The 23,726-nt window shown below is 37.9% G+C and overlaps 2 protein-coding genes and 1 pseudogene across 3 annotated transcripts; 2 read left to right on the top strand and 1 right to left on the bottom strand.

Moving 5' to 3' along the window:
- Window positions 1-5,432, top strand: part of LOC137137384 (protein mono-ADP-ribosyltransferase PARP14-like) — a 24,627-nt pseudogene extending 19,195 nt beyond the window's left edge.
- Window positions 1,201-23,726, top strand: LOC137137382 (protein mono-ADP-ribosyltransferase PARP15-like). Of its 2 annotated transcripts, XM_067523589.1 has the most exons (14): window positions 13,836-14,110; window positions 14,213-14,328; window positions 15,331-16,845; window positions 16,938-17,174; window positions 17,253-17,477; window positions 17,564-17,618; window positions 17,727-17,873; window positions 18,131-18,193; window positions 18,273-18,449; window positions 18,537-18,716; window positions 18,824-19,435; window positions 20,126-20,262; window positions 21,063-21,243; window positions 21,649-23,726. In XM_067523589.1, the coding sequence occupies exons 1-14, from the start codon at window positions 13,939-13,941 to the stop codon at window positions 21,933-21,935; spliced, it is 4,104 nt and encodes a 1,367-aa protein (XP_067379690.1). In that variant the 5' UTR covers window positions 13,836-13,938; the 3' UTR covers window positions 21,936-23,726. The 2 variants fall into 2 exon arrangements, with proteins under 2 accessions (XP_067379691.1, XP_067379690.1); XM_067523590.1 differs by lacking the exons at window positions 13,836-14,110; window positions 14,213-14,328 and adding an exon at window positions 1,201-1,327.
- LOC137137144 (putative C-type lectin domain family 20 member A) lies at window positions 5,599-9,632 on the bottom strand. The gene is made up of 5 exons (XM_067523083.1): window positions 9,610-9,632; window positions 9,017-9,492; window positions 8,561-8,969; window positions 8,231-8,331; window positions 5,599-8,101 (listed from the first exon to the last, which is right to left on the bottom strand). The coding sequence occupies exons 1-5, from the start codon at window positions 9,611-9,613 to the stop codon at window positions 7,997-7,999; spliced, it is 1,095 nt and encodes a 364-aa protein (XP_067379184.1). The 5' UTR covers window positions 9,614-9,632; the 3' UTR covers window positions 5,599-7,996.

Genomic DNA, 23,726 nt, shown 5'->3' with positions numbered 1-23,726 from the left:
CAAATGGAACTGGGAACTTTACATGGTGGAGTGAATTTATAAAATTATTATCAAAGCTCAGTTTATTTAAACATGCTTTAATAAATGACCTCACCCTACCAGCCCAGCACCAAACAATTATCACTTTGCTGATGAAAACATTTAAATATCAGGAGTCTGATAGTTTTTTCAGTTAAACACAAACTCATCCTTTCAGGACCTGAAAGGAAACTAAACGTCTTATATTTGCCAATTTTTTTTTTTTATAATAATAAAAACATATTTGTAACAGATGTAAAAAATGTCTTAAAAAATTGTAAATTTCACAAAAATTACATTTGTGGACTTCAATTAAAGTTTGTGTTGCATTAAAATTTGATCATGTATAGTTCTCAAACTGCTGCTGCGTCGGGGCAAAATTTGACAATTTGACACGAGTGTAATCAGTAAAGAAAATTCCACATCCAGGATGTGTTTAAGGGTTTTACTTTGTTGCGAGAGAGAAGTTCATCAACAGAGTTTCAAGCCTCCATCCAGTGCAGTTGTAAGGACTTAACACGTCAAACATGAATTTATACCCCTCTGTTGCTAAGCAGAATACTCTTTACCGTCCGAGGCTGCTGCTTCCAGCTTTTCTCCTTTTATGGTAACTTCTCCAACATGCGTTAAGCACATAGGAATCTGTTGTAACTTGGCGACATCTCTGTGTGGGCAGTCTACCATGTATCTGACCTTAAGCACTTTTACAGATACTTATCAGAACAAAAACATGTGTATGAATCCAAGTTTCACAACATTCCTATAAAACATCAGATAAGACAAATACAGAAAAGGTAAAACAATTGTTATACTAGTTGTCCTTGAGAGTTGTGTTTTTTGTGTGTGAAGGACATCTGGTGGTTGGATGTAGTAATACTGCACAATGTCAGGTGTTTATAATTTCATATGAAATGGCATTTCTTTGTTTTTATTCTTTTGTATTTTCATAGAAGAACATCCACTGTTCTTTGAAGCACAACATCTGACAGACAGAGACAAGGAGAAGATCAGGAGATTCTGGTGGAGGTGACTGTGGGATGATTGAAAACACCGGAGGCAACATTTATAAAATCAGTTTCAGTGAAAAAGAAGGTAAGGAATCACTTTGTTTTTAAATTACATTAATAAAGAATATACTTCCCAGTTTTAGTTAAAATCCAATCTGTGTTGTGACTATGGACAAGTTGTTTACAGACCAGGAACTGGTTTGCTAAGGAAATTTCATACCATCTCGCTTCCTAGTGGAGAACTCTGTCTGTATTTGGACCGAACCAGTTCACCACAGACTCCTGATCAGGCACCACTACAGGTGAGAAACCACGATCCTTAAAAAGCTTGTTGGGGCATTTACATTTCAAAAATGTCAGAGACAAATGATGTGGACAGACCAGTTTGAGGGAATTTCTGAGTCAGTGATTGAAAATCCAAAAGCTATTCTAAAGTGCTGCTATGATGACCAAATATATAGACTAATTAGAATACATCTTGAAAAGATTGGAAATATGCACAGAGCAAAAATTTAAGTTAGAAAAAAACAGCTTCTGAGTGACATGTATTTAGTGTGATTTCCAGATTCAGTGGTTAGGGGGGATATTGAGAAGGAGTCTGGAAGAGGTTTTGGTGCTGCAGAGAAATGGGAGTTACAGGTGGATTGAGTCTTTATTGGTCTTACTGACAGCTACGTCTGCCATCATGTGCTTGACCCAAAGCAAATCCGAATCCTGCTTCGGGACCCCTGCCCACATGATTTAATAATGATAGTGTTTAATACTGATGTTTTTATTTACAGTGCTACCATGAGGTCTACAGACATCTAAGCTTAAACATGAACCATGGAGACCAAGGTAAACTAGAGAGCTTTTCAAATTTATCTTTTAAATTGTTGTAACAATTTAATATGGCACAGACCAAATAGCATTCCCCGTGATCATATCAGATTTTGATGTGATCACCATAACCATCGGAGGCGGTGCTAAACTACAGGTGGTGTTTGGTGACATCACCAATGAGACTACAGATGGCATTGTGAACACGACTTTGTTAATTTTAATGATGGTAAGTGAGCTCATGAATTTGATCTGATTACTGAAATATTGCAAATATATCAGATGGACTGCCTTAGAATTAAACACACTGATCCCATAGTTTTTAAAAGAACATGTCAAATTTTAATGTGCCTCAGCAACTATATATGGTACATAAAAGGTTTCTGTCAGCATTAGTTGTATTGTGTGTTTACTGTTATCGGAGGATGTTAGTAAGCTAACACACAAATTGACTTCTATTGAGTATGATATTTACTCTACAGATGGCGTGTGCAAAAATATTTTAACTGTGGCTGGACCCGAGGTGGAGGCAGAAGTGAAAGGAGGTTATGAAAACATCCGATGACATTTCCAAGCAGACTGATGGTGTCTGTATAGGGTTATGATTTGGTTATACAAAGGCTACTATCTGGATTATACTTATTAATTGTCATGATATTTTGTTATTGTTATTGTTAATATATTTAAACTACATCTATGTTATTAATGGCATATGTCTGGAATAACACCCCAGAATTAATCTGATATTACTGAGCTGCAAAGTGCTACTCAAATTTTAAGCTGCTCTTTGAAAGACTTTCAGTAAACTATTAAGTTTCTCTATTTGAGACCCTGTAGATTTGCCTGACTTGACCAAATAAAAAATAACATCTGACGATTTTTAATTCATGTCTTCATATGTCAGACTTCACTCTCCCTCTGTACTGGGAAAACATGGCTGCCGGCGAGGCCATGAAGAGTGTTGTTCTGCAGTCTTCCTCTCCAGAGTACCGGGCAGTAAAGGAGGCATTCAAACGTACTGTCACCAAGACTGTGATGAAGGTGGGTTGCTTGCTTTGGAGAATATATTTGAAAATTCGTGGAAACAAATACACAATCTCTGACTCATCCGTAAATATTTTAGCAAAGGTAAATCTTAGTAGTGAATTTGCTTTAATAGAAGTCAGAGATTCAGTAAGTGTGAGACCTGTGTCTACTGTAGAGTGCAGGAGAATTTAAGAGGGATGTGGAGGAAGGCAATAAAATCCACAAATAAATAACATTAGGCCCAATTACAGTTATACAGCCCATAGAGGCAAATTGTAACTTATTATCACAAATTGCACATAAACATATTTTCCTCGCAGTCAAAGCTCAGACATCAGTCACTTGATGTAGATCAGTGTGACCTACACATTCAAGTATATAATTGTCTCTAATCTCCAGAAATCTTATTGAAACTTCAAAACTTGCGTGTTCTTTATTATTAGTATAACTAATTCAAATGCATAAAATTTAACTGTTTTTAATGTGCTTGAAATAAGATGAGACATTTCCTTCCACAGGAAGTTTGCTTGCTCTTGATCTTTGTTAATAATTTTTGCAGAACATTTACCTACGTCGCGCCTATGAAGCACTGAAGAAGCAAATTTCTGATAAGAATGTACTGCTGCTGTTGGAGCAGGTGAGAAGCTGTTGTACCACGGGACAACCCAGGACAACTGTGACTCCATCATGAAAACTGGGTTCAACAGGAGCTTTGCTGGACAAAATGGTAACAATCTACAAGACCAAAACAGTCACTGCATCTGTAGGGTCTGTCCAATGACATCTGCACACTATCGCTCACTGTAGTAACTTCTGCCTCACTGTCTTCACAGCAAAACCTGTTAGAAGGGATGAAATTCTGCATGTATCCATTTGTGATTAGCTTTGCTTATTATTATCAGTTGGTGATAGCAACAACATTACAGCTAACACAAATTACTATACCCCCTTTTCAGACATGCACTGGAAATTTTTCACTTTAAGACTTATTGTATGTAGATTGATGGAAAAAAAATACTAATTGCAAAAATGTACAAAAAGAGAAAGGGTTTGAAGACTTTTCTTTGTGGCTGTGTATAAAATATGTTTTTATCCCATGTCCTACCAACAGTCATGTTTGATTCCATTCTGTATGATCTTACCCTAACTTGTATCAAGCAGTGTTAGTTGAACAAACTTCTTACTTTTAAGTGTCAGAGATGAAAATGCTCATGAATGTTTTTTGTAACAACAATTAGTCATTTTTATTCACATACTGGACAATTGTTAATCTTAATTCCTTGTTTTGTCTTACTCAGCAACTGCATGTGGTCATGGAACCTACTTTGCTGTAAACGCAAGCTACTCAGCCAACTCCACATATGCTAAGCCAGCTGTGGTTGGTTCTCAGTTAATGTTTGTGGCTCGAGTCCTGACTGGTTCCTACACTGTGGGCCAAAGTACCATGAAGGTGCCTCCTCCTCACAATGACCAGCAGCCCCATGACCGCTACGACAGCTTGGTGGATAAAATAGACAACCCCAGCATGTATGTCGTCTTCCATGATAGCCAAGCGTACCCAGACTACCTCATCACCTTCAGGTGAAAGTGTGGAAAGAAAATATTTGCTCTCCTTTTTAGAACAACAAAAAAACAAGACAAAAAAACATTTTTAAAAATGTCACTTTTTTCCTGCTCTCTGTCCATGAGGCTACAGAGCAGGTTAATTTATTTTGTCTAAATATTTTGGTTATACAACGCTTTTATCTAATGCACCCAAGCATGTAGCCAGGAGAACTGGGAAGTCCAGCCACTGGTGGTTTGTGGATAATTGCTCTACCAAGTGAGCTACAGCCACCCCTTTTTATTTTTTTTTTGTTTTTTTGTTTATCTCATGTTCTGCTGCACCTGCACAATAGGACATGTTTTATAAAATTGGGTGTGTCAATTTAAACTCGGTAAGTAAAAGTGAAAGAAAAATGCTTTGATGAAAACCATTCACTCAGGAAGGTGCACACACAGAAGAGCCATTCAGAAGTGTAGGTAAATTTTAGGTAAATTGCATAAAAATCCAGAAAACACATGCAAATAGACAAAATACAAACAAATTGAAAAACAACTTCATCAATTTGACAACACAGGGGCAATAATCAGAAAAACACTGCAGAAAAGCTCTGAAAGACAGCGACAAAGAGAAGTTTAAGAGACACTTCCAAAAGAAAGCAAGATTCTGGAGAAGGTGACTGTGTTGCAATGCTGTACTTATGTACAGTGTATCAAGAGATGCTTCTAATGTTTTGTGGGGGTCAAAACATCAGAACCACCTCCAAATATTATGCACTACAGTGCAACTCTGTCCCCCACTATGACCTCAATAATAAACAGAGAGAACAATTATCATCTTTCTAACACTCAACTTAAAAACTGAGAAATGTTTGAGAAATTATAACCTTGTTAAAGTAGAATGTATGGCAGAGCTGCTGTATAGGATTGTATTAGATATGTAGAGATGTACCTAATGTGCAATGCTGTCTACTAAAATGTCCCTATTGAACTAAACTGTGAATGCAATCAATAAAATTTTTAATAACCTTTTTTGTCTGCCAACTCTCTGATCTTGCAACAGAATTTACTGTTTCAGTTTCTGCTAAAGTTTGTGTAACTGCACCAGTTAATGTCTGTGTGTAGGCAGGTACAGCAGCTAATTAGGGTCTGTGTTTACATCAGACTTTAACTGTGAATCAAACAAAGGCCAATGTACACAATCTTAAACATTTTCCCTATGAATAATGCTTCCTTTTGGTGTTTCAATTACCAGCCTCAAATAGATTATTTACTCCTTGGTTTTGACAAATTAAGTTCTCATCCCAATTTTCCACCGAAGCAGTTAAGAGCTGACCATGGAGACACGAGGACAATGTCATCAGACTTTACAATATAACTGCCCTCCTGGCATGTTCTGCAACTGTCTGCGTGCAATTTAAAAAGCAAAGGTGAAAGTTCACAATCCTGGGGTGAATCTGTACATGAAATCTTACTGCTGGATGTATGGATTACCCAAACCTGCTGAACTCTGTCAGTAAGGAATCTAAAAGCAACAAAAAAATTGCGGGTGCTTCCACAGTGGGTAACACCCACAATTGAAAATGTTGCCTAGGCCTTGCTCAAGGGGGAATTGTTGGCTTCTCTCAATACATCTTTATAGTCTTGACTTTATTCCGCAAAGTGCCTTGAGATGACTTTGTTGTGAATTGGCGCTATATAAATAAAGTTGAATTGAATTGAATTTAGTAAAAACCTCACTGAGTTGGTCAGCACAGTACGTAATCTGCACACACAGATGGCATCAGACTTCCTGATCTGAACCCTCTTAACATGTACTGTAACATAATATCAGTTCAGTTCTTACAAAATGAGAGAACAACTAATTATTAGCATATTGATTCATAGATGCCAACATTTTAATAACTTGCACACACTACCTCAACTCCTCTTTTATGTCCTCTATGTCCTTTTATATCCTCTTCTCTGGTGATCTGTCGAGTTGGCGCTTGTTATTAATTCCACTTGATAACAGCTCCTCAACATGAGACATGTATCTTTTCCTTCTGCTGTGAGTTTGGGTCAGAAAGAAGGACTGTTGGCAGTCGTTAAGATTTGTATTTCTACATTTCTGCACCTCTTGTCTACTCTACAAGTTCAGATGCATTTCGCCACACCAAGTGAAGATGAATGTAGACATAATAAAAACTCCTATTTATGGGAAATTATTCCGACATTAATGGCATAATGACTCCACATGCATCTGTCCATGGGAATTACACATAAAAGTCCAGTAAAAAGTGCCATAAACTCCTGTTCCATCACTATAATCACTTCATAGTATATATTACTTTTTGCAGTTTACAGCTAAGCCCCAAAAATTTGATTTCACCATCCAGCAGAAGCTCCTAGATTTTTTCTGGGTTAAGTCAATCTCATGTTTATTGCAATGATACTTTATACACTGTATATTTTTGATTTTCTGAAATACAGCTTAAGTCAGAGTGTGTGTAAGTAATGTAATTCTCATTTAATTTCACAATAAAATATGAAAAAATGTTCCAGCAAATTATTCCTATAATTAACAAACACTCCTGACAGAGCATATACAAAATGTTGATTCTGGTCTTATCAACCATCACTGATTACACAGGATTTTCAAAACTGTATTATACTGAATGGTTCATTGGAGTCAAATCCCAATCTTCTGTGTGAAATTCTTATGTTTTGTTAACCATGCATCACTCTAACTTTCCTTCTTACAAACTTGAAACGCTCTAAATTGCATGATGTTGTCTCACAGCCGGTAACAAATCTCATATTTCACAGGAAGACAGTATCCTAATATAGATATCAAATGAAAGTTTAGAGTTTCACATTTTCTTTGATAATATTTACACTTCAATATTGAAAACAAGATAAAAGAGAGCAATTCTTTTTATCAGATCCCCCACATTTGCTGTCTTATGAAAATAAGCCTTTTCATGTAGCATTAAACACAATGGTTTCATTATTTTTTTCTCTTAGTGGCTGCTGTTTTTTACATGTTGATGATGACTATTCAAATATTCATCACACAAGTTTAGCTACTGTGATGCTGGCATTTCAATATTAAAATAAAGAGGTCGAAGATGTTTTTCATTATCAGGAGGGTTTCCACCACCACTGAGCTGGTACCTCGAGCAGAGATAATTACAACCTTCTTGTGCCTAACAATATAATATTATGCATTTATCTATTTAGCTTCTTATTCTTTGTGTGCTTAATTTATTTCCCCCCACAAACAATCATAAATCAACACCCTGTTCATTTCTCCTTCTTCCTTTAAAGGAGGATAAAATGGTTTATAACATATAAACCAGTATAATTAAAATTAAAATATATGCATTTTAAATTAAAGAGTAAAGATCACACATATTAAAACAATGAATATAAAAAGATGAATCCACACCAACGTATTAACTGATAAATTCCTGCATTAAAAAAATGACAGATTTAATTGAATGTCTCAAGTGTTTTTGAACTTAATGTCTTTCCACCTGGGGCCTACCTCATCAATGTGGGTCTTCTTGGTTTTCTTAGACTTAAGCTGCACTTCATTTAAATTATGGACCACACTGTTCAAGTGCTGGTTTTGTGTTGCTTTTCTCAGGCAGCCTCCTCCAGCTCAGTTTTACAGATATACCTTTTCCTCTGAACTTTTCTTCTAGCTGTGTAACAGAACATAACATATATTGTTAAATAGTACATTGTCATTTTGTATTTTTTATAATTGCATGAACTTGATGCAGGGGGATATCATGCAAGCTGATGGGAATTAAGACAAAGGTGAGACTCACCTGTTTCAATAGGGCCTCAGCCACAGCAGGGTCCTCCATGTCCACAGTGGGGACATTAACACTCAGGGTCAATTCCACCAAATGTTGCTTCATCTTGAGGGCTGGTAATCAGAGATTTGGTGGTAAATAATTTTCTACTGTTAATTAGAACAGAAACAGAAATTTAAATTTCTGGCTTTGTCATGAAGATGTTAATAACATCCATTTTAAAATCTAACTCATGATGTTTATCGTGGCAAAAGAAGGTCAGCACATCACACCACAAAGACTACACTGTTTCTATTTTATCATTAGACCTAAAGGAAGAAAACAGTTCTTCACAAAACTCACCACCATAGCAGATGAAGGGCTTTGTATTAATACAATAATCAAAGCTCCATTTTCCTGCTCTGTTTAATACAGTCGTGGCACAATTCTTGTTACTTTGTCCATCAACCAGATCGTTGGTTGATAAACTTTCCCAGTATCTGAAAGAGAAACTACTTCCATCTGACCACATCCAGGTGTCTCTGAACAGACCGATCCACATGTTGGTTCCAGACATGTCAGATCTAGACTCTGCACAATTATCCAACTGATCAAGTCCACTGATCAGGTCTGTGTGATTTACTCTGCAGTAGCTCTGAGCCTGTGACCAGGTCATCGTATCACTGATCATGTGACATGTTGTGTTGGATTGGTTTGTTTCTGTGTAATATGGATCAAAATAGATGAGCACAAAGTGGATTTGTATCACCATATTTACCAGTACTGGACTTGTGACTTTTTAAATCAACTAATATTTACATTTTGAGCAAAAATGTAAATGTAAAAATAGCAAACGAATGTTTGACAGGATGATGTCATGAACAGTTTAAGCTTAAAAACCGAAACATCCTCACCATTGTAGCAGATAAATTTTAATGAACGAGTACAAGGGTAATCACTCCATTTGTTGTCAGTCATAACTGCACAGTTCTCAAGTTGTCCTCCATGATCATCCGGCTGACCTGCATCCCATCGTGTTTTGTTTTCATAGAACTCCACTCCTGGCAGTGACCAGTGCCATGCCCTGCTGTTGTTTGCTGGGTAGCTGTGCAGACCGATCCAGGCTTCATCTTGACTCTCTATAGAGTTAAGAAGTCTCTTCATGTCTGTCATGTTAGACACTGTGGCCAGGTCTGTGTACTTTTCTCTACAGTAGTTCTGGGCTTCATCCCAAGTTTTATTCTCTTTAATAAAATGGAACTCATAGAGTTGGCAAGTGAAGAAGGAACACTGCCCTAAAAACAGAGAAAATATGCAGTAATGGATGTGATATCAAAACGAAATCATGAATACTTACATTATTATGTAGTTTGTTTGTTTGTTTTCAGTTTGTAATCAGTTAATGCACTTACCCATCAGAATAAGCACAAACAGCCTCCACTGCATCCTTTCTCTGCTTTGAATGAAACAACATGAGTTTAGACACTTACTGTGTTTTCTTTCTTTGAGTCAAAAGACAAGATAACAGAAACACTTGTGTTCACACTTGCCTGTGAGTAAAAAACTGATGTTATTCAAAATAAGTTTATAGAGTATAAGTATAAGTATATAGAAATAGAAGATAGAGAATTGACAGAACAAATATTTACCTTACACTCTGTTCTTGATGTGATGATGGACTGTTCACAACAAATTTTTACTGCATATGCCCCATCAAATATCGGCAGCTACCCTCCTTTAGCTTCCTCTTCTCAGCATTTGAATATTCAAATATGTTCATATATATGAAAGAAATTATCCTTTTTTTTACAAATACGTACATATGTTTTATGAAAGTCGTTAAATGTGTAAAATGTGCCATTCAAAAGGTAACAGCCAGTCCTTTTACCAAGTACAATATGTGTTGTGCTGTGTATTCATTGATTTGAAGATACTGCATCAACACAAACCAACAGGGCGGTCTCACACAAGTGTCATTTCATTGAATTTTAGGAGTCCTCTGCCTTCGGGAAGATGGGGCTTCTCCTCACTGGAACCATTACAAATTAAACTGAAGAACCCACCACAGTCACTGTGCTTCTAGTTTGGTGCAATCCATTAACTGATTTAAATAACAATCCTGAACCTGATGAGCTGACATTCAGAATTAAACATCTAAAAACTCAGCGCCCTGTCCTGACAAAATAACAACAACCCTTTTTCATAGAAATAGTACACAACTGAAAAAGTACTACAGGTAGGTAGGTTTTCATAACTCAAATATTTGACTTAAATTATTGTTAACACTTTTTCCCACCTTTTTCCCGCTTTTGCCACTCAGTGGCTACAAATCTACAAAGATGTACATGGACTGCTCGTTGTGTGGCACATGAACCCTACAGAACATGGCTTTAATACAGTGGCCCTTAGTTGTGTTGTCTGTGTTTTATATGTGCTGGTGAATGACAGAATGTGTTTCTCATTTGCACATTTTGTGTTGTGTCATCTTTATTTGTCCCAGATGTTGCAGGAAAGAATGTTTTGTTGGTGGTGTTTTGCATGTGTTTGAATTTTAAGCCTGTTTCTTTTTTGTATTGTTTTTTTCCCCTTGTATCATATGAGTGAAGCAGCACTTCTTTTTGAGAAAAAAAGTCACTAATAGGGTCTGAAAATAAACTTTGTATTTTTCGGAATTCACTCTCACCTAATGGTGAAAAGCTGAATGTGCTCAAACTTAAATTCTCCCCTGCAGAGCTCCAGACAGTAAAAGGCTTCAGACAATAATGCTACCAATAAGTGCTTGGATGGCTTTTACCAGGATAAACATTTACCTGATAATCTGAAAGACACCTTCTAATTTCTTATTGCGCAACCCTTTGTCACACTTTTCAAAGTGTATATAAAATTGTAGCAGGACTCGAACGTAGGAGACGGCAAGGGGAGGTTTGAAGTATGAGAAAGGCGATTTATTAACAAAAACAAACTCAAAATCACTCCTTAAGGAGGCAGGAATACTACATGAAGTGATAACAAAATAAAGTAAAACAGAACATGAACTTAAACACTCTGGAACGAAAAGATAAACTAAGTAACTGTGTCAGGGAAGCACGGGAACTAACTCAGAAACTAAGGGGAGGCAGACACAAACAAAGTGAACATAAAGCGCTGACAGACTGAAGGCGACAAAAGAATACTTAAACATAAAACCAGGGCCCAACAGGCGGCGATGACAAAAGCCAAAACCTAAAAACTGAAATAAACAAAAAAGCAAACCTCAGACCAACATCTGAGAGAGTGCAAACACAAGGATCAAGGCATGGAAGGGGAATGTCCAAAAGCGTAGAATACCATGGGAATGTTCTCAGAGGAGAAAGGAGAGACGATCTGGCAGCGAACAGTTGTGAGAGCTGGGTATAAATACAAGGGGCCACAGTTGAAAACAATGAGGGTTAACAAGAAACAGTAAGCTAAAGAAACTAACTGGGAAGGGGGGCAGAAATATTAACAAAATAAAAGCCAGAAACAGGAAGAAAAGCTAAAGAAACCTAGAGTCCAAAAACGGGGACTGTGACACCCTTTGCCTCAAATTATAAAATATTTGTTTAAAATTATTGTTACCACTTTTTTATAAAACCTATTTCCCACTTTTGCCACTCAGTGGCTACAAATCTACAAAGATGTACATGGACTGCTCGTTGTGTTGCACATGAACCCTACAGAACATGGCTTTAATACAGTGACCCTTAGTTGTGTTGTCTGTGTTTTATATGTGCTGGTAAATGACAGAATGTGTTTCTCATTTGCACATTTTGTGTTCTATCATCTTAATTTGTCCCTGATGCTGCAGGAATGAATGTTTTGTTGGTGGTGTTTTGCATGTGTTTGAATTTTAAACCTGTTCCTCTTAGTATTGTTTTTTTTCCCTGTATCATGTGAGTAAAGCAGCACTTCTTTGTTTAGTTTGAGAAAAAAGTCACTAGAAAGGGTCTGAAAATAAACTTTGCATTTTTCGGAACTCACCTTCACCTAATGGTGAAAAGCTGAGTGCGGTCAAACTTAAATGTTCTCCTGCAGAGCTCCAGACAATAAAAGGCTTCAGACAACAAATCTACCAACAAGTGCTTGGATGGCTTTTACCAGTATGAACATTTATCTGATAATCTTAAAGAAACCTTCCAATTTCTTATTGTGCAACCCTTTACCTCAAATTATAAGATGGCACCCAGGAAAATTGCTTTTTTCTAAAACCAAACAAAGAAGTGTTGCTTTAGTAATATGATACAGAAAAAACTGTAAACGTTTCCATTACACAAAAATTTTGGTAACTGTTTGCTAGCACAGAGCAACATACTGAGCCAGACTGTGACCTGCTGAACACAAGCACATGTTGTGCTCTTAATAAAACACCAAGCAAACATCAATGGGCACATCAAGTATCAGTCTTCAGGATCCAGTTACTGTACCTAATAATACTCAACATCTGCCCAGCGCTACAGAGCAAGTTAGTTTACTTAGTTTCAGCACCAATCAGAGTCATCTCTTTGCTAATGAAAACAATCAAATATCAGGAGTCTGATAGTTTTCTCAGTTAAAGACAAGCACATCCTTTCAGCATCTGAAAGGAAACTAAGTACTTTTTATATTTGCCAAAAAAAGTATTTTCTTTACAATAATAAAAACATATTTGTAACAGATGTAAAAAACATCTGAAAAAAATGTAAATGTCACAAAACAAAATTTAAATTTGTGGACTTTAATTAAACTGTGTATTGCATTAATTATCATGTATAGTTCTCAAACTGCCGAAGCGTCGTGGCAAATTTGCCAATTTCTGGTCAGAGACACCTCGAGTATAAATCAGTATAAAAAACTCCACATCCAGGATGTCTTTAAGGGTTTTATTTTCTTGCAAGAGAGAAGTGCATCAACAGAGTTTCAAGCCTCCATCCAGTGCAGTTCTAAGGACTTAACACGTCAAACATGAATTTATACCCCTCTGTTGTTAAGCAGAATACTCTTTACCGTCCGAGGCTGCTGCTTCCAGCTTTTCTGCTTTCATGGTATCTTCTTAAAAATACGTGAAGCGAAATCTGTTGTAACTTGGAGACATCTCTGTGTGGGCAGTCTACCATGTATCTGACCTCCATCACTTTTACAGATACTTATAAGAACAAAAAACATGTCTATGAATCCAAGTTTCACAACATCCCTATAAAACATCAGATAAGACAAATACAGAAAAGGTAAAACAATTGTTATACTAGTTGTCATTGACAGCTGTGTTTTTTGTGTGAGAAGGACATCTGGTGGTTGGACAGAGTAATACTGCACAATGTCAGGTGTTTATAATTTTATATGAAATGGCATTTCTTTGTTTTTATTCTTTTATTTTCATAGTATGAAATTACAACATGTGAAATGTTAAATGTCTAATAACCACTTGGTGCTAATCTAATTAATTTGGGAATAATTATTATTATAGGTGTACGATCATTATATTAAGATTTAATCAGTGTTATATTATCAATATATTGCAGTGACATTACCTGTACAAGAGGACAAACAGGGAAATGCTTCACTTTAAGCTACATTTAAAGGGTATTACTGTAAAATGGGTGTGTCCTTTTGTAAACATAAGGAAGTGGCTTTGGCACTAAGTGAAAATGAAAGAAAAACATTTAAAGAAAACTTATGCACTCAGGAAGGAGCACACAAAAAAGAGCTAATCTCAGCTTTATTTTAGATTCAGAATTGTAGGTAACATGGAGGAATACAAACATTCACTGTTCTTTGAAGCACAACATCTGACAGACAGAGACAAGGAGAAGATCAGGAGATACTTTCAGAAAAGACGAGATTCTGGAGGAGGTGACTGTGGGATGATTGAAAACACCGGAGGCAACGTTTATAAAATCAGTTTCAGTGAAAAAGAAGGTAATGAGTCACTTTGTGTTTAAATTGCATTACTAAAGAATATACCACCCAGTTTTAGTTAAAATGCAATCTGTGTTGTGACTATGGACATGTTGTTTACAGACCAGGAACGGGTTTTGCAAAGGAAATTTCATACCATCTCGCTTCCTAGTGGTGAACTCCGTCTGTATGTGGGCCGAACCAGTTCACCACAGACTCCTGACCAGGCACCACTACAGGTGAGAAACCACGATCCTTAAAAAGCTCGTTTCAAAGCTCATTTCACAAATGTCAGAAACAAATGATGTGGACAGACCAGTTTGAGGGAATTTCTGAGCAGAGTCAGTGATTGAAAATCCAAATGCTATTCTAAAGTGCTGCTATGATGACCAAATATATATTAATTAGAATACATCTTGAAAATATTGGAAATATGCACAGATCAAAAATGAAAGTAGAAACGGTGGAAAGGGGGGCGCTGACGGAGAGCGATGTCCGTAGAAGGAGAGCCTGATCGAAGGAGCTTGAGACCCGGTGCGGGGGGGAGGCGATGGAGCGGCGAGTCGTGGGTGAAAGACGAATGGTGACCGTGGGATTAGGAGCCCTGGAGACGAGGAGCCGAAGGGGATTGTTGACCGCAGCAGGGCGGCCGGAGGTTCTGGGGGCAGGGAGACAAAGAGAGCAGGGTATGTTTAAAAGAGCCTATTGCACTCGAGTACCATGGAGGTTACTGAGACGATCTGGCGACTTGTGGTGTGAAGGAGACCGGTATATGAGCTGCTGTCATTAGGGCGAATGATTGCATCCAGGTGCACTGGGGGGAAACAAACACTCGAACACAAAACAGACAGGCAGAGAGAGAGAAGGAGGGGAGTGGAGGATGGGAGTGCGGGTGCTGTGACAGGAAGTTGATAAAATCAGATTTTCTGATAAAATCTTTTGGGTTTTTTGGAGGTTCCTTATTTGAGAGAATGGCAAAAGTCGAACAAATACATGTACCTACTAAAAGAAAACATCAAAACAAAGGCGAGGTCACACTGAATACTGACTTTTTCTGGTAGTAGCAGCCTGTGTACATGTTTGCTGTATTTTCTGATTATATGAATTGTCACTGCAAGCTGCAGCAGCAAAGCTGATGAATGCCTTTTGCACTGTACTGTAATTAATAACTTTTTCTGATTTATTTTATATAGCTAAAGCATAAAGTCTTACATTTTTTTTGATGTTGCTTTTCTTTTTAGACATTTGCCAAAACAGGCACAAAAAGCCTGGAGAAGATTTTCAAATTTGAGATTTACCTCCTGTATTACCTGAGAGACAACCCTAAAGCCAAGAAGATATTACAGAAACAACTCTCTTGTATCGGCTGCACAGTGGATTTAGATTTTAATGAAGAGGAGGCAGTGGTTAGGGGGGATATTGAGAAGGGGCCTGGAAGAGGTTTTGGTGCAGCAGAGAAATGGGAGTTACAGGTGGATCGGGTCTTTATTGGTCTTACTGACAGCTACGTCTGCCATCATGTGCTTGACCCAAAGCAAATCCGTATCCTGCTTCAGGACCCCTCCTTTACAACCGATGATATCAAAGTGTACACAGAGAGCGGTTATTCTGTGGTTGTTGGAGAAGTTGAGGCTGTGAGAGAGAAGATGAAAATCCTGGAAAGGAGTGTGCCCACCCGGAAGGAACTTCCAATTGTGGAGAAGCAGCTGAAACTGGTAGAAGAAGAGTTTATTCGAGAAATGCGTGCAGATTACCCAGAAGTTAAAATGCTCATATCTAACACCATGATCATCTTGGAGGGACCTGACAAGGATGTGCAGTCAGGAGCTACAAAACTTGATGAACTGATGAAAAAAGTAATGGTAAAGAAACTTAAGCTCTCTACTGATTTAGTAACCTTTATAAAATCCACTGATGTTGTCTCCAAGTACCAGACTCGCTTCCAGCAGAGCCTCAGAAATCCTGTTGCTCTGGAGGTGGGATCAGACCTGGTTCTTTCCAGTTTGTCCTCTGGTGCCCTGGATGAAGCTGAGGCAGCAGTACTCAGAGACCTGAGTGTGAGCACTGTGCAGCTGCACGGTGCTGCGGCTGTATCTCCAGATCTAGACACTCTGAAAGAAATCCTCATTAAAGCCAAGAACAAGGCAAACAGTCGAGAGGTCCGAGTGGACGTCAGCTTCATGCCAGGTATCAGTGGAACAACGATGACTAAGGTTCGAATTGTTGGCTACAGTGACAATGTGAACAAGCTTAAGGAAGTTCTGCAGGACTACCAGATAAACCAGGTTGAGACACAGGAGGTGCTGAACATGTCTCCTGAACTTGTTGACTGTTTTGATAAAATCTTAGACCTGATTGGGATGAAGCAGACCAAGGTGACGCTGAAAGCTTCACAATTTCCATATCCTTGTGTGCTCATTTCTGGGCCTCGTTTTTTGGTACAGAAGACCCGGGCGGAATTAAACAAAGCTATAACCAGTCTGACAACAGACACACTAGTTCTTGATGGACCAGGGGCTCAGCGATACTTCCAGGCAGAGGGTAAAACGAACAAGGAGTTCGTAGAGAGTTCCTGTCAGGTTATTATCAAGGAACAACAAACCGTGAAAACTAAACAACGAAGCATGAGCAGCCCCAGCCCCATCAGTAGGACACCCAGACCTTCCACCTCCAGAGGCCGTTGCAATACTGTTGGAAGCATGGTGGTCAACAACACAAAATTAGAGATCAAAGTTGGGAGTTTAGAGGATGAGCAGGTGCAATAATTTCTATGTAATTTCACTTTAAATCAACCAACAAAGCAGCAACACAAGTCTCACAATCATATGACCTTTAATTATTTCCACAGGCAAATGTATTGGTGGTCCCCATGCTCAACAAACAGCTTTCTTCTACAAAGATTGGTTCATGTCTGTTGAGTAAAGCAGGAGGGTTGATCACATCAAAGTTTGACAGAGAGGCAGCAAAATGTATCCTAGCCCCCGGTGATGTTCTGCAGGTTGATGGTCCTCCATCCCTGGGCTGTTCTAAAATCTATTTCATTGAGTGTCTCCCATGGGATGGAGCCAGAGGACAGAGTGTGCAGGTAAGACTTTGGTCTGAGTTCAAATTCAAGGCCCAATTGTAGAAAAGATGATTCATTAAACTGAATTTCGTATCACAGGCTCTCGATAATGGAATGAAGAGGTGTTTGGACCTCTGTGTACAGCAGGGCTGGTGCTCAGTGGCCTTTCCAGTCATCGGACCAGGGGTGGTTTTAAAATACCCACTAAGAGAAGCCATACAAGTGCTGTCAGACAAAATTCGACAGTTTGGATTATCTGCATCCTCTAGGTCTCTCACCAGCATCCATGTTGTTATTAAACCTGGCTATCCTGACTCTGAGGAGGTGACTCTTGATCATTATCAACTATGATGCATGCCCAAATGATTTATTAACGATAAAGTGTTAAATGCTTATGTTTTAATTTACAGTGCTACCATGAGGCCTACAGACATCTAAGCTTAAACATGAACCACGGAGACCAAGGTAAACTAGAAAGCTTTTCAAATTTATCTTTTAAATTGTTGTAACAATTTAATATGGCACAGACAAAATAGCATTCCCCGTGATCATATCAGAATTTGTTCCTCTCAGTGATCTTCAGGTCCCTTACCAGTGATCTCGATGTGATCACCATAACCATCGGAGGCGGTGTTAAACTACAGGTGGTGTTTGGTGACATCACCAATGAGACTACAGATGGCATTGTGAACACGACTGACTTTATTAATTTTAATGATGGTAAGTGAGCTCATGAATTTGATCTGATTACTGAAATATTGCAAATATATCAGATGGACTGCCTTAGAATTAAACACACTGATCCCATAGTTTTTAAAAGAACATGTCAAATTTTAATGTGCCTCAGCAACTATATATGGTACATAAAAGGTTTCTGTCAGCATTAGTTGTATTGTGTGTTTACTGTTATCAGAGGATGTTAGTAAGCTAACACACAAATTGACGGACTTCTATTGAGTATGATATTTACTCTACAGTTGGCGTGTGCAAAGATATTTTAACTGTGGCTGGACCTGAGGTGGAGGCAGAACTGAAAGGAGGTGATGAAAACATCCGATGGACATTTTCAAGCAGAGCACATTTAGATACATTCTCATTTTGTCTTTGTTGTGTTTATAGCAAAAGTGAACCGAGGACAGATTTTTGTTTCCCTGGCTGGATCATTTCCCTGTAAAGCCATTTTACATGTGTGTGGAGAAAAAGATGCAGGCATCATTGAAAAACTAATGTGTGACATAATTCAACATTGTGAAGTCTTTGATTTACAGTCTGTGGCCATTCCTGCCATCTGTGCTGGTAAATATCGCATAAGAAAACAAACAAATATAACTGTTTTGTGGTCAGTGTCAGTTTTAATTCTGACGGTAACAATTGTTTGTGCAGGAGCTGGTGGGATGGACCCTGGTGTGGTGGCAGGAGCCATCATTCGAGGCTTAAAAACTGCCACATCCACTCCCCTTCACTGTCTCACTGACATCCGCCTTGTCCTGATTAAGATAGATGTGTTCCTGGCTTTTAAGGAGGAGGCAATGCAGGTGTTCTCCACAGCTGCAAAGATCAGAGGTGACAGGAACATTCACAGACAGCTTTCTTTCAATTTTTTTCATTTAAAATGGTCTTATTTTACTGGCGGTTTACACTGATACCTACTGGTTTGACCCACCTTACAGTGTCAGAACTTCACTTGCCTTATGTACAACACCAACCGCTGCATGCAAACACAGACCTAAGTATCCTCCACACCAGTTCAACAAATCTACAGTCAGTCTTCCTGTTCCTGGGATCTAGAAACAATGTCGCCACTGCCATGACAAAGCTGAAAGATCTATATCAGACCCAGTGCTCCACACAAGCGTTTACAACGGAGCAACTGGAAGGCCTTACACAGGACGACATTACGAATCTGAAGCAGTTGGTGGAAACTCAAGGTCTGTACATGCAGATGGATCATTCTGGCAACTTAATTGTGAGTGGGTTAAAAGATGGGGTTAACCAAGTGACACAGTCAATTAATGTGTATATACGCGAATGCCTCAAAAGAGAGATGAGAGTCAGAGAGGAGGAGGATTTGTACACACGTGTGGTTTGGTGCCTCCTGGGAGCTAATGGAAACTGGGAAAGACTCCCCAAAACAGCCAATTACAACCTGGACAATGGTGATATCGCAGGAGAGATAGTGGATGCTCAAGGCCTTTTGTGGACTGTGGATCTAAGTGTGATGGAGGCCACAAGACAGCAAAGTGGACAAACAGCAAAGTTGAAGAGACTTGAGAATCTACCAGGTGAGAAGATGCTTCTAAAGGTTTTGCTGACATCATTGGTAAATTGTTCAAATACAAAGCTGTCATTTATAACTTTTACGTGATATAATATTTGTATTATAACAGGGTTATGTTTATCATGGTAATTACAAAAGTAATAACAAAGTAACAAGCAATGGATATAGCTGTGTAAAAGGAAACATTACATGAGTAATAATGTGGAAAATATCACTAAAAGTTAAAGACGTTACCTGGAAATACACCTATTACTTTATGTGTAATAATGATAATAATGAGTAATAATAATAATTAATGAGAGCTGTAAAATATTTAGCTCAGTGTTTCAAGGTTTATACCATGAAGGGAGCGGGATTTTCAACCTATGCAAGAACCATGACTGATAGTTCCTGTATAGGGTTATGATTTGGTTCTACAAAGGCTATAACCTGGTTATTTCTTAGTAATTGCCATGATATTATGTTATTGTTATTGTTAATATATCTACATTGCATCTATGTTAATAATGGCATATGTCTGGAATAACACCTCAGAATTAATCTGACATTACTGAGCTGTAAAGTGCTACTCAAATTTTAAGCTGCTCTGTGAAAGACTTTTAGTAAACTATCATGTTTTTCTATTTGAGGCCCTGTAGATTTGCCTGACTTGACCAAATAAAAAATAATATCTGGCATTTTTTAATTATGTTAGACTTCACTCTCCCTCTGTACTGGGACAACATGGCTGCTGGCGAGGCCATGAAGAGTGTTGTTCTGCAGTCTTCCTCTCCAGAGTACCGGGCAGTAAAGGAGGCATTCAAACGTACTGTCACCAAGACTGTGATGAAGGTGGGTTGCTTGCTTTGGAGAATATATTTGAAAGTTCGTGGAAACAAATACACAATCTCTGACTCATCCGTAAATATTTTAGCAAAGGTAAATCTTAGTAGTGAATTTGCTTTAATAGAAGTCAGAGATTTAGTAAGTGTGAGACCTGTGTCTACTGTAGAGTGCAGGAGAATTTAAGAGGGATGTGGAGGAAGGCAATAAAATCCACAAATAAATAACATTAGGCCCAATTACAGTTATACAGCCCATAGAGGCAAATTGTAACTTATTATCACAAACTGCACAGACACATATTTTCCTCGCAGTCGTAGCTTAGACATCAGTCACTTGATGTAGATCAGTGTGACCTACACATTCAAGTATATAGAAGTTTCAATTAGACAGAAGTTTCAATCTGAAACTTCAAAACTTGCTCAGTCATAATTGTATTTTAAAGTTTTGTTTCGTATCAGAAGTATCCAGTGATAGTACCCAGTGTCTGTACATCTATAGGTACATCACAAAGCTTACAACTAATTGTGCAACAACTAAATCCAAGTTTGCAGAAAATACAGTAATAATAATGGTGATGATTAAAAGAGTTACCAAACCACTTTCTAAATTAGACATTAGGCTCAGGACACCCCACCTTGAATTTCCCTATTTTAAATTATGGAGGTGTTCTTTATTATTAGTATAACTAATTCAAATGCATAAACTTTAACTGTTTTCAATGTGTTTGAAATAAGATGAGACATTTCCTTCCACAGGAAGTTTGGCAGTTCACACATTTTCTTGCTCTTGATCTTTGTTAATAATAGATCGAGCGTTTGCAGAACCTTCACCTACGTCGCGCCTATGAAGCACTGAAGAAGCAAATTTCTGATAAGAATGTACTGCTGGTTGGAGCAGGTGAGAAGCTGTTGTACCACGGGACAACCCAGGACAACTGTGACTCCATCATGAAAACTGGGTTCAACAGGAGCTTTGCTGGACAAAATGGTAACAATCTACAAGACCAAAACAGTCACTGCATCTGTAGTGTCTGTCCAATGACATCTGACCACTGTCGCTCACTGTTGTAAATTCTGCCTTATTGTGCGTAGATTGATGGAAAAAAAAAATACTAATTGCAAGAATGTACAAAAAGAGAAAGGGTTTGAAGACTTTCCTTTGTAGCTGTGTATAAAATATGTTTTTATCCCATGTCCTACCAACAGTCATGTTTGATTCCATTCTGTATGATCTTACCCTAACTCGTATCAAGCAGTGTTAGTTGAACAAACTTCTAACTTTTAAGTGTCAGAGATGAAAATGCTCATGAATGCTTTTTATAACAATAATTGATCATTTTTATTTACATACTGGACAGTTGTTAATTTTAATTCCTTGTTTTGTCTTACTCAGCAACTGCATGTGGTCATGGAACCTACTTTGCTGTAAACGCAAGCTACTCAGCCAACTCCAGGTATGCTAAGCCAGCTGCTGATGGTTCTCAGTTAATGTTTGTGGCCCGAGTCCTGACTGGTTCCTACACTGTGGGCCAAAGTACCATGAAGGTGCCTCCTCCTCACAATGACCAGCAGCCCCATGACCGCTACGACAGCTTGGTGGATAAAATAGACAACCCCAGCATGTATGTTGTCTTCCATGATAGCCAAGCGTACCCAGACTACCTCATCACCTTCAAGTGATTGTGAAGATAGAACTGAAGATGCAAGAAAACATTTCTTTCCGAAAAAAAACAAAACAAAAACAAAATGGAGATTTAGTTTGTACATTACAGTTTTCCATCAATTTGTTAGTCTGTTCACCATTTTCTGTGAGGGCAAACAAAGCTTTGCAAAAGGCAGTGGCCTGGCTCAGTATGACTGTCACAACAGATCTACTACACAACAGATGCACTTCATTCTTCCTGCTAACACTACTGCAAACACCCTGTCTGTTCATTTAGCTACAGAGCAAGTTAATTTACTTTGTTTCTTGTTCTGTCAGAGTTAAATGCAGTCAAACACCAACACAACCCTCTAATGAGTTAAGTAAATAGAGTGTGAAGAGAAAGTAAAACATATAAATGCAAGTAAATGTGCAATCATAAATATTCTTCAGACATTTTATGTTAGGAATCAGAGAGCTAAACCCTCAGAAACTGAAGTAGATCTGTAATGTTACACAAAATAAAGCAATGTATTTTTTCTAGTTTAGGATGATTATTTTCAACAATTAATTACATCTGATTATGATTTCATTAGAAAGCAGGTGCCTCTACATCAGTCTAGGCGTTAATTAAGTTTCATATATAATGTCATGATAAAGTATTAAACTTTCTTTTTGTAAAATAAACAATTGCAAACAATTATCAGAAGTGACATAGGTGTGAATGTAAGTGTGAAAGGTTGTCTATCTGTTTATTTTCTATGTGTTGGCCCTGAGATAGCCTGGAGACCTATCCAGGGAATAAATAGTTGCAATTGAGAAAACATTCATATGCAAACTTTTTGTAACAAGAATGTGGATCATTTTGAAGGCGCTATCATTTACTGTAAGTACATGTAGGCTACTGGTTGTTAATTACTTAATTTATCTTATTTTTAGCAAATGCATATGGTTTATGGAACCTACTTTGCTGTAAATGCCAGGTACTCAGCTAACCATATGCTAAGCCAGCTGCTGATGGTTCTCAGGTAATGTTTGTGCTATGAGTCCTGACTGGTTCTTACACTTTGCGCCACAGTAGCATGAAGGTTCCTACTCCTCGCAATGACTAGCAGCCCCACGAACCAATAACTTAGCAGGTGATAGGAACATTTTCAGACAATGTTGAAAGCTATATAAACGAGCCATGATGCTTTGTAAATTTAGAATGTTTTCAATTTGAAGATCTTGGTATTTAGATAGATAGAAAGATATAATGATAGTTGAGACTGTTACTCAAAGCCCCTGGAAGTTTTGTCTCTAGAAGCCATATGTTGTTGCACCAACTTGTGTAGCACTATATAGAATTTAATGTAGAATATAAGTTTACAGTATTGTCTGGGTTTGGAAATGCTGAGATGTGCTAGATTACATCTGCACTTTGGAATCACTGGCGTTATAGTCTGAATTTTAGCGGTAATAATATGTGAGGTTCTTTTGTGTGATTTTGTTGTCTGTTTACTTGGGGGGGTATGGATGAGCTTATGTGTGTGATCTGAAATTAAATTCATCTATCTATCTGTGCTTGATAGATTGTTTTCCCCAGCTTAAATCAAAACTGCGTCTAGAAGGTTTTTTACAGAAATTAGGACTTTTTACTGTTTCACGTTTTTAAAAGTTAAACAATGCAACTTGTCAAAGTAAGCCTTAATAAAATGTATGAAATTGTAAATAATGTCACTGTGAAATTTTTAACTTTATTTACAATGACGTAAAGATGGCAAGATGCTGTCTAGTTCTCATTGCAGACTAACATAGATGCACACTTAAGAGGCAACATATTGTCACAA

The sequence above is a fragment of the Channa argus genome, chromosome 12 (genome assembly GCF_033026475.1).
Source record: "Channa argus isolate prfri chromosome 12, Channa argus male v1.0, whole genome shotgun sequence".
NCBI lineage: Eukaryota > Metazoa > Chordata > Actinopteri > Anabantiformes > Channidae > Channa > Channa argus.
This window is presented reverse-complemented; position numbering and strand designations above follow the sequence as displayed.